This window comes from Eumetopias jubatus, unplaced genomic scaffold (assembly GCF_037043125.1).
Source record: "Eumetopias jubatus isolate StellerSeaLion01/CBP00866 unplaced genomic scaffold, mEumJub1_p1.0 scaffold_4, whole genome shotgun sequence".
Classification (NCBI taxonomy): domain Eukaryota; kingdom Metazoa; phylum Chordata; class Mammalia; order Carnivora; family Otariidae; genus Eumetopias; species Eumetopias jubatus.
This window is the reverse complement of record NW_028274810.1, coordinates 65,842,672-65,858,900: the sequence shown is the minus strand read 5'-3', so window position 1 is coordinate 65,858,900 and position 16,229 is coordinate 65,842,672. Positions and strand designations below refer to the sequence as shown.

Genomic DNA, 16,229 nt, shown 5'->3' with positions numbered 1-16,229 from the left:
TTGTTAGTCACAATGTGGGGGGTAGGAGGAGTATAAATCAAATTCTGTGATAGCAGTGCAAAAATTCTACGGCACTCGTAGTAGTGTAACTTCATAAAACACAAACACATTTTTAAATACACAATGCTTCAGGCCGACGAGACTGCAGTTTATTTGACTATTTTATGGTAGGGGAGAAGGTTAAGTGTGGATGTGAAAGCCCTGATATCAGTAATGGGGATGGTAGAGTCTACCAGTAGAGGAGAGGATGGCAAGTAGGTCAGCTGCATCGCTTCACAAGAAGAGTTTGAATCCTCACCAGAAGGGGAACCATCCTCTTCTAGCTCATACTTTCCAAATCCAACGACCTGAAAGAAGCCAAAGACTTGAGGTGATAAATATGCTGAGCAGATAGGGGTAAAGACCTGTTAGAATTTCTAGTCCCAATCCAAACTGAGGGAGTGGTAACTAGACTAAATGACTGCTCTGGAAAGGACAGAGCTACAGCTTAGCTCACTCATACTCACGTGAACACTGAGCATTTTACTTCCTGGTCCTCTGTGAGCCTTGAACCAGTCGACTAGGTCGGATTTGGAGAATGACTTCAGTGCTTCAATCTTACAGGGGGAAGGGAAGACAGGAAAAAAAGAAAGCTATAAAAGACAAGCAGTGCATTTTCTAAAAAGGTCATTATTAAATACACACCCTAGGCAGATCTCTTTGGTTCTGCTTAGCACTTGAGCATATTTTATTCTTCCAGGTTTCAGGTTGCCCGAAGGATGAAAATAAGCCTCTGTGACACACCTTTGTGTGTTTCATAGCAATAAGTTAACCCTGGCAAATAAGAAAGGGCAGCAGCTGTAATTACAGCTGAGTAGTACACACGGAGCCAAAACCCACCATCACCTTGGTGTCACACTTCAGGTACATGCTAAGGGATACTCTGGCCTGAGAAAATACAGTAACAATTGAAACATGAAGTTTGTCTTCTAATAGGAAAACTGGAGCACCTTAAGAGCTGGGCTGAAACCTCTTGTTAAATGACCCTTTTGCTTCAGTGTCCTTTTGTTAATTCACCACATAGGGTTATATTATCAAAGAGTGTTAGACTGCAGGTCCCAGAGCTCTTTTTGTAGGTTTTATTACTTTGGGCTAAAAGCGGTCAAAAAGACCTAACACCCAGAATTAATAAAGCTGGAATTCCATAAAGACCAGAAGTTCTCAATTTTCTTTAAATAGCAGAAACCTTTTTTCCTCCACAAATCCTGTACTGAGTCTCAATATAAATACAAAATATAAAAGTTATGTTACACAAAAACAATACCAATACAAAAATGGATCAGCTCTCTTCCACATAGTATTGATTTGCTTGGGATTGTGACTCATAAAATCAGGAGTCCTGGTCAGGGCTCTGATACTCAAAACTGTGTTACTACTACCTCATGGGCAAGGCGGTCAAAGAGATACTGCTGTGTCACCACTTCGTTCCAGTTCCTATCCACCTCCTCCCCAAGGTGGGTATCCTCGCATTCCTTCAGCTTGATCAGAGCTGTGACCTATTCCACCAAAGAGAGAGACACCCTCAGGTATAGCATCACACCAGTTGCCCTAGAACACACTTGACCCTATGCGGTCTGGTTTGTGACAGACCTGCTATGATCCCTTCACTTGGGACCTGCCAGCAGGATGGGGAGGGATGAAGCTAGGAAGACATTTTGGTTACGTTAAGGTGGGGCTACAAAACTCAAAAACTGGCCAAAGGAACAAAAGACCAGGCCAGCATACTCACCTGGGTGTTGAATGCTTCCTCAGTGAGGTTCTCGATCTTCTCTTCAAAGCTAGAAAGAAATTCTTCTATCTTCTTATCAACAACTTCAGAACTGAAACAAAACATCTTCAATTAAAAGTCGGCAGAGGGCAGCAGTTCTTTCTGCCCAGGGTTCCTGTCCCCATGCTTTAATAAAACCACCATTTTGCACCAAAAAAAGGCAGAAACCTGGTCTCAAGCAGAACGCAAAGAAGAAAAAGAGCTAAGGCATGTTTCTAAGAAAGAGACTGAAGTGTTTTCTTCCAGGCCTCAGTACTCTTCCCCTGAGCTGAGTGAGAGGAGAGAACAGAAAAGGACCCAACCCCTGACTCTAGCCCAACTTCCTGATACCCTCAACACAGAAGCAATGACAACGCATGCTTGACCACTCCAAAGCTGAGGACCAACAAGGCTTGTACCCTGGTTCTTGCATAAATGCCAGGTTAGGCATCTCTGCTTTCCTTGTCCTCAGGCCTGCCTGGAGAGAGGATAACACCAGCAAGCCCTGCACAGTGACCACAGGACACCAAAGGACTTAAGCCCTCTAGGACCACTGGAACCATTACTGATCTGTCCTGGATCAAGCCATCTATGACCCACCCTCCATCTCCACCTCCTTCACACACACACACACACACACACACACACACACACACACACACACACACACACACACCTGGATCAAGCCATCTATGACCCACCCTCCATCTCCACCTCCTTCACACACACACACACACACACACACACACACACACACACACACACACACCTGGATCAAGCCATCTATGACCCACCCTCCATCTCCACCTCCTTCACACACACACACACACACACACACACACACACACACCTGGATCAAGCCATCTATGACCCACCCTCCATCTCCACCTCCTTCACACACACACACACACACACACACACACACACACACACACACACACACACCTGGATCAAGCCATCTATGACCCACCCTCCATCTCCACCTCCTTCACACACACACACACACACACACACACACACACACACCTGGATCAAGCCATCTATGACCCACCCTCCATCTCCACCTCCTTCACACACACACACACACACACACACACACACACACACACACACACCTGGATCAAGCCATCTATGACCCACCCTCCATCTCCACCTCCTTCTCACACACACACACACACACACACACACACACACACACACACACACACCTGGATCAAGCCATCTATGACCCACCCTCCATCTCCACCTCCTTCTCACACACACACACACACACACACACACACACACACACACCTGGATCAAGCCATCTATGACCCACCCTCCATCTCCACCTCCTTCACTCACACACACACACACACACACACACACACACACACACACACACGCCCCCCCAAGCTGTGTGACTAAGGGAAGCAAACCCTATTGGGTCAGAGTTGCCTGACGTTTAAGGAAGCACCTACAACCCCCACTCTCCAGGCCAAGAATAGTAAATAGTTGGGCCCATCTACTCACTTGTATTTAGTTGCCTGAGTCCCCACGGTGACAGAGAATCCTAGAATCCCAGATGTGTTCCTACAGGTAGGGTAAACATGGTACCTACAGCCAGAATGAAAAGTTCTGTGAACTCAGGTAGTCCCCAGGGCCCTGCCCTCAGAAACTACAGGTGAGTGGGAAGGGTTTCAGCACATCCTGATTGGACCTGGAGGTCCTGAAAGAAAATCCACAAATGTGTATGCATCTACTTCATTCTCAGGTTAGGGTTTCCGCCCCTCTCCTGAACTGAGGACTACACACTAGCTTTTTTCCTTGCTTATCTTTGGAACTTGACCGAACTAAAAACCTGATCATAGTCCAAGATGCAGATTCTAGAAATTTTGACCGGTCAGTATGACTCTAAAGCATGGAAGGACCAGCGAGCTCTGAGAGGCTGCTCAGTCAGGATATCTGATAAAACTCAGCCTGCAAAGTAAGCCCCAGACCTTTATTTGAGCTCAGTGCTCTTTGCCAGCAGACTTACCCAAGGGTCTGCTTGGTTCGAAGGAAGTCAAAACAAGGCTCTTCCATGTGCATCTGTAATTCAACATACTACCCATCAGCCCAACTCCTCCCAGCAGAGAAACCTCCATTTCTAACCCCCAAGTGTTCCACATAACCCCAAAGTCCAGCCTCCCTTACTGCCTTCTTCCTAAATTGCCCAGGTGCCCTGTCCATGTTCACACCGGGTGAGAATACTAAAAACCATCTCACCTACCCAACAGGCCTCTGACCCCTCCCAAGTCCCTAGCTCCCAGGCAGAAAGGCCAGTCCTCATAGTGGGTCAAGGGCTCCTGAACACATCAACTCTCCTTTATTACAACTTACCACAAGCAGCTCCATAAGAGTGTATTCTTTCAGACTCCTGGCACCTGACTGAAAGGAGAGGTTGGTCAGACCAACTGAAAATCCAATGGCTTATGGGACTTTTTAAGGATTCTTGGCAACCATTTATTCAGGTATCCATCCCATTCTTCTCTTCCCCCAAGAGAGCTGATCACACCCTCTATTGCCATACTTTGAACAATTTTGTTGATGCATCTGCCTTCCCACTTAGACTGCCTGTGAGGACAGAAATCACACTTGATCATTTGTATTCCTGGCCCTTGCACAGGACTGCAGGCCAACATGGAGGTGAGTCTAATAATACCCAACCTGTCAGCTCCTGCCCAAAGGACCCAAAGGACAAAACCTAAAGTCAAGTATTTGCAGTTCAAGGTCCTAAGGAGAAGAGCAGGAAATATTTGGGATCAATGAAGGGTATCTGGACTGATTGCTCAGACAGAAAGGGTATGAATAGAAGCTTCTAAGGCCACACACACGGACCCAAACCAGTCAACAAGAGAAATACCTAAGAGGGAGATACCACACTTGGGAGACCACATCCTGGCTCTCCTGGAGAGTAGCAAAATAATGCAGTTAGAATGAAAGAGCAGGAGGCCAACAAGCAAGGATGCTGCTAGTACATCCCACAGTCAGGCTCTTACAGGCTCCTCTAACAGACTCATTTCTGTTCCTTCCCACTTCACTAGAGGAGGAGGCTAAAAGCCTGTGTGCCCCCCTGAGGGGCACTAAAGTCAGACAAGGAAATATCCTGTTCAAAATGCTCTCTGGGAGGAAGGAAGTGGTTCCCTTAAGAAAACTTGTTTTAGAAGCTAGTGCTAAGAGGTAATGGATAGGAAGCACCTCAACAGACAAGGTCTTACAGCATGAAATCTCACCTACAACAGGAAAAGTACTACAGATTTTGAGCAGCAGAAACACTGGAAATGTGGACAGGGCTAAGCAGGCCAGGGCGTATCATTTATGAACTTTGGGGCCTAGTAGTCATTTCAGCTTCAAATAAGCTGAGAACAGGGCGCCTAGGTGGTTCAAGTTGGTTAAGCATCTGCCTTTGGCTCAGGTCGCGATCCCAGAGTCCTGGGATGGAGTCCTAATATCGTGCTCCCTGCTCAGCAGGGAGTCTGCTTCTCCCTCTCCCTCTGCCCCACCCCCCTGCTCGTGCACTCTTTCTCTCTTAAATAAATATAAAAAAAAATCTTAAAAAAAATAAGCTGAGAACCTGGATGAAAGCCAACAAACTAGGTAACTATAGCCAGAGGGAGAGAGGCTCCACAGACAAGCTAGGTCTCTCCTATGAAAGACTTAGGTCCAAGGCCAGAAACAATAAAAGGACAATAAAAGGTAAGAGACAGTAAGGCCTGCCCAAAGCCCAGAACAGGAGGATCTTCACAGGGCCTGACAGAGAAGTGACTTCCTCATGCAGGATACCCAGGAACCATAGCAGCAGCTCATTATAGGAGCCCCAGAGTTTAGGAAGTCTGAGGTCAGTCTAGACAGGCACAGGTCCCCATTGTCCTAGAAGTAGATGGGACTAACCACAAGCTATGGGCCAAGAGAGATTGTTGCAAAGCTCTTCCTTATTTTAAGCCCCACCCCATCTTTCTAGAATGGTGTGCAAAGAACACAGGATCTGAGGACACAGAATAGATTCAAGCCCCAATTAGTATGACCTCAGGCAAGTAAGGGACTCTGGACCTCAGATTCACCATCAAAACAGAGGTGATAAATCCTTTATCTCAGATGCTTTGAAACTTTTAATTATGATTCTGGTAGTCATTCTGTTTGCTAAATATTGACTGCTTGGCTATGTTTACTTTTGTCTCTTTTTCAAAACTGTCTTTTTAACAAATGTCCTCCTGCTACTTGGGGTTTTGTCAGGGGAACACGTAGGAACTTCCAACCACTCTTCAGTCTCTGTCCCTCTGGACTAGTAGTTGAATGATTCAATGAAGCCCTATGATTGAAAAAGGACCCATTTCACTAACCGGAGCAATTTTTTATTTTTTTAAGATTATTTATTTATTTATTTGACAGAGAGAGACACAGCAAGAGAGGGAACACAAGCAGGGGAGAGTGGGAGAGGGAGAAGCAGGCTTCCCGCGGAGCAGGGAGCCCGATGCGGGGCTCGATCCCAGGACCCTGGTACCATGACCCGAGCCGAAGGCAGATGCCTAAACGACTGAGCCACCCAGGTGCCCCTAACATGAGCAATTTTTAAATGCAATTGCTTCACGAGGACAAATGACCCTAAGGATAAAAACTACAAAGGCAACTGCAAAAGGGCCTTGAAAGTCATAGGGTCACTACTCGCAGGTACTTTGGACCTTCCACCAGGTTTTAGTGCCCTAAAGGTACTTAGCCATGAGGATGGCTGTGTGTAAAGGGGCTGTAAACTGACCTGGTAGTACACAGTGACTTCAGAGTTGGCATCACCCTTGTTCAGAGCTCTCACTTTGCACAGATGGTGGCCACTAGGCAGCTCTACCACCTGGAACTGCACAGGCATCTCCTGGTCCAGAGGCCTGAAGTTCAGCTTGCTACAAAAGAATGAGTATGGGTCACTGAGCAGTGCCTTTATCCTCTTGCCCCCACCCACAAACTACTGTGAAGAGGAGGTCAGGCCATCCACAGTCCCTTCTGAATTACTTTGTTTATATGACCAGCCTCAAAAAACCCTACCACAAGGAGCATCATCCATTGTGGATTTAGTAATAACTGAGCTGTGTGTGGCTCAAGGCCCTCCTGCTGGTAGGAATATACAACTCCTACAGAAAAAACTCAAACCAATACTCACTCAACAACATATTTCAGGAAATCCATTGATTCCTAGGAGGCAAAAGAGAAAAAAATAACTATAGCAGGCTCTCTTGACATTAATTTCATCCAGAACCAACTAATACCAATATTCTAATTCTTTAAGAAGCCCTGGATAGCATGAAGAAAGCAGATACAGTCTGTCAATGACATTGATTATGATTGTTGAAAATTAAGGGGCTCTCAACAGCTTCTCTGTTCTCCCATTGGCATTCTGTTCACCTGTACGTGTGACACACTCAAACTTAACTGTTCGGCTCAGCCCACTAGGCTGTGTCCTCTATGACACTTGTGACTGTGTTTTCAAAACCTCGGTCTATAAATATAGAACGGGGCATAGAGAGAGCACTAGAACAACACTTAACACTCAGTGAATGCATCCTCTCCCCTCTCAAGACTGCTGTTTTCTTACCTATAAAATAGGGGATAAAAGCAGGGGTCCGCTCATCTCTTACAGTGGTTTCTACCTGGAGCAATTCACGGTACTAAGTCCTCTGGACCAAAAGGACCCCTGTCCGGTAACTCCCACTGTGCTCAGAAAAGCAGGCAGCTATCCTGCTCCTATGTGGGTTGAAGCTTTTAAACTTCTTTCTGTGGGGAGGAAAGAAACTAAGGCTGGTTTGGGGGTTGGGGAATAAAGACAGCGAGGAAGTGGAGAGGAGAGAACAGCCAGTCTCAAGAATGGCCGGTATATATTCCATCAAAGGGCCAGTCCTGAGAAACTGGGAAGCCATGAAGGAAGGAAGATGGTCAACAGCCAAGTAATTTAGGGAGAGTCCCAAACAAGCATTCTTAGCTGGAAAAGGCCTTAAAGATCCACAGACCTATCCCACTCAGTATATATCAGAACAAACTCCTCATATCCCCCAAATCTATTTTTCCTACTCCTCCACCAACCCACTGGTTCAAGCAAGAAATCCAGGCAACATTTTAAACCCCTCCCTCCTCTAACACCCCCACATCCAATTAGTCACTGAGTTTTGGCCATTCTCTACCTCACTATTTCTCTTTCATTTACTTTGCCTAACCTCAGCTTCATCATTTTTTGCTTCAACATGTGTGTGTGTGGTAAAAGCACATAACAAAGTTCAGTAACTTAACCATTTTTAAGTGTACAGTTCTGTAGTGTTAAGTATATTTACAATGTTGTAAAACGGAACCCCAGAATTTCCTCACCTTACAAAACAAACTCTATACCCATAAAACTCCCCCTTTTTTCCATCTTCCCAACCCTTGGTAACCACGATTCCACTTTCTGTTCTATGACTTTGACTACTCTGGATACTTTATATACTCTGGAGTCGTGTCAACTCTTATAAAAGCCTCATAACTGGTCCCTGCATCTTAACAACAAATCCCTTTTTAGATGTTTCACGGATTTTCCATTTACTAGAGGATAAAGCCCAAGCTCCCTAACTTGACACACAACCTTGATATACAAGTTCTGCCAAAGTGTGTGTGTGTGTGTGTGTGTGTGTGTGTGTGTGTGTACATCCTTCACCACACCCCAAAGCTCCCACTTTAATCTCTAAACTGTTGTTTCCACACACAGTCTTCAACAAATAACCAATACCGTATATTTACCAAATCCATTTCACCCAAAGCCCTGGCCATTATCAGCAGTCTTCTCATTAAGAAAGTCTTGCCCAGCATCAGAATGGTCGTGATACGTCAAAACTACAGAGCCTCCCTTTTTGGAGAACTAATGCAATTCCAGAGCCCAAAACAGCATTCAGACCTAGCCAAGAGTAACAGAGCACCTCACACTCACTGTGCTTGTGACATTTCCTTGTACCAGGCCTTCAACAAAGAGCTGGGATTTGAACTCCTTGACAAAGCTCAGCAGAGACTCAAGGGAAAGGCCATCCATCAAAGCCCGGTACTTGTCAATCATAGACCAACGGGCATATTCCAGGATTAAAAGCCGCACATCTCTATTCAGAGGGCAGAAAAAAAAACAGTTTCATCATTTTGAAATGAATCTTAAGGTAAAAAAAGGTTCGGTTAAGTTTCTATGGATGATGTGTTTCTAAAGAGACATAATTTCTATCATAACTTAAGATGGGAGAAACAATGTCATAATCACCAAAAAGCATTTAAAATTACATATACAAAATTATACATAGATTTGCTCACTGGTACAACTCACTTATCTGTCTCAATTGCAAAATAAAATGTTTCATATTAGTTGCCAGATAAGTCACACACCAATTTAGAATTATTACTATTTTTATTTGAAATCTCGTTAACATTTTATTAATTACTAGAGGCCAGCATTCTGCGAATCTATTATTGCAGTGACAACATAGTGTACATAGTGGCTCTAGGACAGAATCAGACTAACCCCTATTCCTCATTCCCCCGCCACTCCTCGCCACCCCCCACTTCCCCTCCCTCCTCACACTAAACTATTTGAATTTGGCAAGTTACTTAACATCTGTGACTCAATTTCCTCATTTGTAAAACAAGGGAAATAGTAATGGCTACCATTATAGGGTTTTGGAAAGAATTAAATAAATATATAAATATAAACGTTTTGTATCTAGCAAATAACAAATCTTCAATAGGTGTATTAGTCTACCACATTTTAATTAAGTAGTATTCAGGAGTTACTGGATACACAGGGCTATTTTTCATCATATTGATTGATAGTTCCAGACAACTCTCCTTTCCAACTTATATTTGCTTATTAGTTTTTATAACTTTTTGTGACCAGATTATCAGTGATTACAGGTCTGACTCTTACTGCCAACTGCCCTGCTTTTGAATTTTGTTCATTTGTGGGCTCCTTGTAACTGTGTCAAAAGGGGGAGTGGAGGGATGGGGTAACTGAATGATGGACATTAAAAAGGGCATGTGATGTAATGAGCACTGGGTGTTATGTAAGACTGACGAATCACAGACCTGTACCTCTGAAACCAGTAATACATTATATGTTAATTAATTGAATTTAAATTAAAAAAAGTTAAAATAAAGAACTGGCCATGAAATAAACAAATAAATAAATAACCGTGTCAAAAGTAGGGCCTCCATATAAGATTGTGCTGTTTACCATTTCTAGGTGTCCAGCAAGGAGGTCAAGCAGGGGCTTGCAAGCCATATGCACAAAGGGCTGTGTCTGCTCAAAGGGAACTTTTTTTTCCCCTCCCACAAAGGCTCTACCTGCTGAAAGAGGGCACCCAAAAGGGGTACCTTTTCTGATTCACACAGAGGTACATCTAGGCTACCATTAGCCCTGGACAAAAGAACAGGCTCTAATGAAAAGCTCAAGGGGTTATGAGCAGAGGGTTTAAGCATTATTATACAGACTGTCAGAAGCCTTTTTGCTCTCCTCTGGAAACTTGGCTGAATTCTGGATAGTTGCAGTTGCCAGATAAGTGAAAGGTTAAGCAATTTGACTCAACTACCTCATCACAACACCCAATATACTAAAATCAGCAGTAAAGCAATTTTGAGCTATAACAAAGCCAGCACTTCTTTAACTGTTATTTACTTACAAACTTTGGAAAAAAACATCCTTGTTTACTTTTAGTCTCTAATTAAGTATAGTAAGTAGGCTTATTTTAGTCCTACTCAGACAGCTACTTAAGCTGGGTTTAGAAATCCTATAACCCAATGGATAGTCTCCTAAACCACAGCCAATTCTAATTTGTTTGAAAAATAGCACTGAAACTACAGTCTCATTCCCCACACCTAACCCCTACAAAAGCAAATACTTTCAGGCCTTCAAAATACAAGCTGATCCTATGTATACCCACTTGGCCAGAGTTTCAGGCTTGATAAGGATGTTAAAGTAGGTCTTCTTCAACTGCTCAGTTATCATTGTGAAGACAGCTGGTGTGGAACTGAACTCCGCTAAGTAGTCAATAATGAGCTGAAATAGTAGCTAAAAAGAAAAGAAAGAAGTAGAGAAGCTTTAAGTGAGAAGCTTAAAGCTACTTTAAGTAGAGAAGCATGAAATCCACTATTTTGGGGGCAGGGATAGGAGGGAATGCTTCCCATTGGTTTCTACCAGGGGCCTAGCTTGGGAATAGGTATTTGTAGGAATACTGGTGACTCAAAGGATCTTCAGGAGCTAAAATCCTCAATAACTGTGAAATGTGGAGCAATGATTCCTTTTTTTTTTTTTTTTTAATTTTCATGGGTATTCTTAAACATTTTCTTCTTCCAAATAAACTTAATATTTTATTCAGCATCTCCACTGCCCCTAAATGTGACTTTAACTGGGAGGACATTACATTTATATATTAATTTTGGAAGTAATGACAACTTCCTATCAAGCTGTCCTATCCAGTGTTGGCTGCAGAGAAACTGAGGCTATATTGCAGGCATTGCTAGTAATTAGTGACTATGTTGCTCTTATGTGTGGCCCAAGTCACAATAGCTGTCACCGGCCAAGAAAACATGGTAACCCATGTTAATAAACATTTCTTTCTATGTATAGCAACCCATGCGTAAGCCTCTATACTTGGTGCTTTAGGGGCAACAAACATAAAATTTAAAGCTCTCTATGAGCAAAACAGAACACTTGTACTTACAGGTAGTTTGTGGTTGAATCCTTTCACTCGAATAATTAAACCATGTTCTCCAGCTACCAACTTATACTCTAGCTGGGCCACATCTGCTTCATAAGCTGGCTCCGCAAGGTTATGGGTAAGGATATTGACAAAGATATCAAAGAGGACCACACTGAGAATATAAAATGCAAACAGCACTATTAATTGGCAAGAAATAAACATGAACAAATGTGCTTTGGAGTAGGAAATTTCACTTTTAGAAAGACAACGATTACACTACTCCAGAATGTAGTTCAAAGGTAAATACAGCTTACCCACCACACAAGTTTTGTAGGCACGTTACAGAACACCTACCTTCAGCAGTACTTCCCAATCTTTGTCATGTTATGCATACATGTAAAATGTGAATGCTTATACTGAAAAATGGGGTAAGTGTAAAACGCATAAAAAGCAACTGGCCCAAAGGCTCTAGCCATCCCTGCAGCCCAGGTTTTCTGACTGACAAAAATCTGAGATAAGGGAGGCGGTTGATATATTTTTTCAAGTGATATTAATAAATACTAGTGCTGCCTGTCATTCTAAGGTGAGATTCCACAGTTTAAGCGGCAAAGGAAAGGAAGAAGTACGCTAACATTTCTTGAGCACCTCCTATGATTCAGGCATATTTTAGGCTCTGACCTCCCACAGTGCAGTTATCTATATAAATAAGGAGTTATTTGTTACAAAGTATAATCAGATTCCTTGCCAGTTTCTAAATATAGGATCAACAGATGCAGTTGTTCTCATTACAGACTGGAAGCTAATCCAAACTCATTTCTAAAGAACTTTCTCAATCCAGCAATACTATGACTACTCTGGGTGCTGGAAATGGAGCAGCCACAATTCCATTTTAATGTTTAATATCAATACAAATAATTTGTTTGGGGCACAGAGAAAAATACACAAATCAGCAGCACAGCTCAGTACGGATAGAGAAAATGATAGCATGGTTCAGAATGAAACAAACAAAATAGTTTTTCAATAACAAACATATTTTCCAGTAAAGAGGACAATTGCTTACTTTGCTGCAGACTTCTGTATCAAAGGTGAAATCAGATGGAAACGTATATAGGCTAAAAGAAAAAAAAAGATAAGAAAATATAGGCCAGAGACCTCAAATATTTTATACATCCGCTATATGCCCCTAACATCATGTTTTCTAAAACTTCTGAAATAAACTACTAGCCCTTAAATCCTTGTTATATCTTTATCCTGAAGTTATCTTTAAAAAGGTAATATTTACCATTCTAAGTAGTACCCAGAAGGCACACTTTAGTCTGTGGGAAGGCCAGATAAATAGATAACACAAAGGAGCCTAGGAATACTATATTTATTAAGAGCTTTGGTCAGAGAAAATGTTTACAGAGGTATACATGTCAAAAACATTAAAGAACAATCCCAACGCTCACAGAAACTTTTATAGCAGAGACTTTCCAAGGAAGCTGAATAAATGTTAAGAACATTTTTAGAAACACTGATAAGTAATTCAAGAAACACCTTCCCAATAAACTCAAGAATTCCTGAGAGCCACGGAACAACTGTGTTGAGGTTAGGCATCTGGGTTAAATGGCAACGAAGGGAATTTTTATTTATTTATTTTTTGATCCCAAGCTGCTTCAGTAAGTTCCTATGCTATGCACAAGAACAGAAAATAAAAAAGCAACACAGTTTGGGCTAACACATTAAAGACAAGAACTCTGGAGTCTATTCAACTGTATACTGTGATTCTTTTACAATAAAAGCAAAATGGTAGAGGGAGAGTGATGGAGGATATTTCACATTTGTAATGCTGGAATAGGCTAGCTATTGTGTCTAAAAATAATCTCCTTCAGCATACTTTCATTTTTAAAAATGTTTAAAACACACCACCCATTTCCTAAGATGGTCAAACACCTGGCTCTGCTTTAATTTAACTGCAAGAAAAATATTTTAAAATAATTTCATTTTAGCCTTGCATCCTTATTTATTTCCTAGAATCAATAATGTATACAAAGATTTCTGTGACCACACAAGAGCACAGTATGGATCTGACAGATAAGCCTAGAAAAGAGCTTCAACTGGAAGAGGAAGGAGAAAGGAAGACAGGTGACAGACACACGGAAATAGGTTGCTACCAAGTGAAGAAAGAGTTGTTATACTTATTTCACTCCTTTTAGAGAGGGAAACATTTTACCTTTGGGAATTTTGAATTTGTTGTCTTTTTTATACCACAGGCAGCCTTGTGGAGTATTCACAATTTTAACAGGGTATTCTGTCTCAGGGCAATCAAACGCCTTCAACATGAAGTCCGTGGCTAACAAGAGAAAGGAGTAATAATTCATTCAAGTAATTCAACATGATTCCCAACAATCTGTTCTTGGTTTTAGAAGTCTAGATAACTTTTCTTTGTGGCAAAAATAAGCCAAATTCAAATGCTAGAATATAATAAATTAGTAGAACACAGAAAATTCTCTTGGCCTTAAACTAAATGAACTCTGAAGATCTGTAATTTCCTAAAGATTATTCTGATCTCTCTACATTCTGCTTCTTTGTCTTTCTCAAAGACAGTCTTAACTGTAAGAGGGAGCTTTAGTCAGGATAGTTGTATAAACCAATCTATAAACAAATCCATTCTTGAATGAGAATGTCTTTTATCAACCTTTTTGACATTTGAAAGGTAACAAAAAAGTTCTAACAAAGTCAAACTTGGGGTGGTCTGGATGGCTCAGTCAGTTAGGCATCTGCCTTCAGCTCAGGTCATGATCCCAGGGTCCTGGGATCAAGCCCCGCATCTGGCTCCTTGCTCAGCGGGAAACCTGCTTCTCCCTCTCCCTCTGCTGCTCCCCCTGCTTGTGCTCTCTCTCTATCTCTCTGACAAATAAAAAAATCTAAAAAAAGAACAAACAAAAAAAGTCAAACTTGTCTTCTAAGTTAATGAAAACATAAATTGTTTTACATAATAAAAAGCGAAAGTTTCAGAGAGTCCCAAGATCTACATTTAAGTCCTGTTTTCTCCATTTACCAACTGACTAGTTTAGGAAAAGTCACTTTGCCTTTTTAAGCCTCAGTTTTTCTCATTCAAAAAAGTAAGAAAACAGTAATGCCTACTCCAGAGTGTTACTGGGAAGCTCAAATAGGAATTCAAATGATACTTTGTAAATGTACTATACAGGTGCTATTTGTTTTATTGATACATAAACGGATTATGTATAATGTCTGCTATTTCACTGACCTATGTACTTATTTTCAGCTGGAAGGTGAAGATCTGGATTTAATTCGAAATTAGTCTTCCATAGTTCAGCCCAAGAGTTTTCAACATCTGTAGAAATGAAAAACAAACTGATCCAACAAACAATGCAATGTTGAGAATAACAAACCAATTAACAACTAGCCTTCACAAATCGATTCTTCTTTCTCAGGAAAACTGTAATTGCTAACCATTTACTACTCAAAATGTGGTTAGCAGCACTGGTATCACCTGGGAGCTTATTAGAAATGCAGAATTTCAGGCCCTACCCCAGAGCTAGTGAATAAGAATTTGTATTTTAATAAGATCTCTAGGTGATATATATGTACACTGAAGTTTGAAAAGTACTCTTCTAAAACATAGTCAAAATTCTTCCCAAAACTACCCAGAAAACAGGATTTTTTTCACTAGCTATAATATAAACATAGCAGAAAGTAATTTTCTGCAAAGCAGTATAAATAATGTTCATTTCAAAGTAAACTTCTAAAAAAGTTTATACTCTTTTCCCATAGGAACCATGAGACAAATTATTAAGGAATAAAAATTCTCAGGTGAGTCAATAAATCTAAACTTGTAGGACAATTATTAAAATATTTTACCTTCCATACTATACTGAGTCCCAAACCATTTCTCCTTGAGGTCACATTTTCCCTCATTAGCACCGGACAGTAGAACAAGATTTGCTTTTTGCGGAACTAGCTGATTAAGGGCTTCAGCAATGACCTAATTGGGGGCGGGGGGGTGGGGGTGGGAGGAGACACACACAGTAACAACTTTAACCTAATACATCTCTGTTAAAAAGGCAAAGCCATATTATGTTAGGCATCCCCAAGATCCTAGCATCTTGATGCTCATGAAACTCTTTATCTATAGTCATGAACACCCTAATTTATAAGACTTCATTAGTCTATTAGTTGTTTCAAATGTTTCTTGATAATGCTATAAACTGTGTTCATCTCAAATCCTACATAATAATAGTACTAGCAGTAAAAATAGCTCTCATTTACTAAGTTTTTCTATGTGCCCGGTAGTGTTTAACATACATTATTTCATTTAATCCTAAAACAACTCTAAGGTATACCCATTTTATAAAAAATAATACTCAGGCTCCTGTTAAAAGTTAAGTAATTTGCTTGGGGTAAAGATTACATAATATGCACAGAATAACACAGCTAGAAATAGCAAACATGGAGTTCTAAACAAGTTTGTACATGATTCCAAAGAGTATCCTTATACTACCTCATCCCCAAGAATCAATAAAATGATCCCATCGCAAGGCCCCCTTTAATAATTCTTCACTATGAGAGGAGTAAACAGATTTTGTGGGTAAGGTTTGGAACCATAACTACTAACTGAACACCATTTCTTTGAGAAAAAACAACAAATGGCGGTTCAGAATAAAATACTTGGACCCCTGCGCCCAATCTTCCTAGGAGATAACAAGAATGCATGATTATTGCTTCCTCCTTTA

At 41.4% G+C, this 16,229-nt stretch overlaps 1 protein-coding gene across 2 annotated transcripts in view; it reads right to left on the bottom strand.

The window, feature by feature from the left end:
* Positions 1 to 127: 127 nt before the first annotated feature.
* The window catches only part of NRDC (nardilysin convertase), a 106,061-nt gene continuing 89,959 nt past the window's right edge, over positions 128 to 16,229 (bottom strand). For both annotated transcript variants that reach the window (XM_088022429.1, XM_028106810.2), the window contains 16 exons: positions 15,358 to 15,481; positions 14,744 to 14,830; positions 13,706 to 13,825; positions 12,554 to 12,605; positions 11,515 to 11,665; positions 10,735 to 10,862; positions 8,748 to 8,910; positions 6,957 to 6,988; positions 6,561 to 6,699; positions 4,148 to 4,195; positions 3,804 to 3,856; positions 3,299 to 3,382; positions 1,769 to 1,859; positions 1,419 to 1,535; positions 507 to 596; positions 128 to 347 (listed from right to left, as the gene is read on the bottom strand). In XM_088022429.1, the coding sequence (XP_087878555.1) occupies positions 150 to 347; positions 507 to 596; positions 1,419 to 1,535; positions 1,769 to 1,859; positions 3,299 to 3,382; positions 3,804 to 3,856; positions 4,148 to 4,195; positions 6,561 to 6,699; positions 6,957 to 6,988; positions 8,748 to 8,910; positions 10,735 to 10,862; positions 11,515 to 11,665; positions 12,554 to 12,605; positions 13,706 to 13,825; positions 14,744 to 14,830; positions 15,358 to 15,481 (1,677 nt within the window). In that variant the 3' untranslated portion in view covers positions 128 to 149. The remainder of the gene's footprint in view (positions 348 to 506; positions 597 to 1,418; positions 1,536 to 1,768; positions 1,860 to 3,298; positions 3,383 to 3,803; positions 3,857 to 4,147; positions 4,196 to 6,560; positions 6,700 to 6,956; positions 6,989 to 8,747; positions 8,911 to 10,734; positions 10,863 to 11,514; positions 11,666 to 12,553; positions 12,606 to 13,705; positions 13,826 to 14,743; positions 14,831 to 15,357; positions 15,482 to 16,229) is intronic.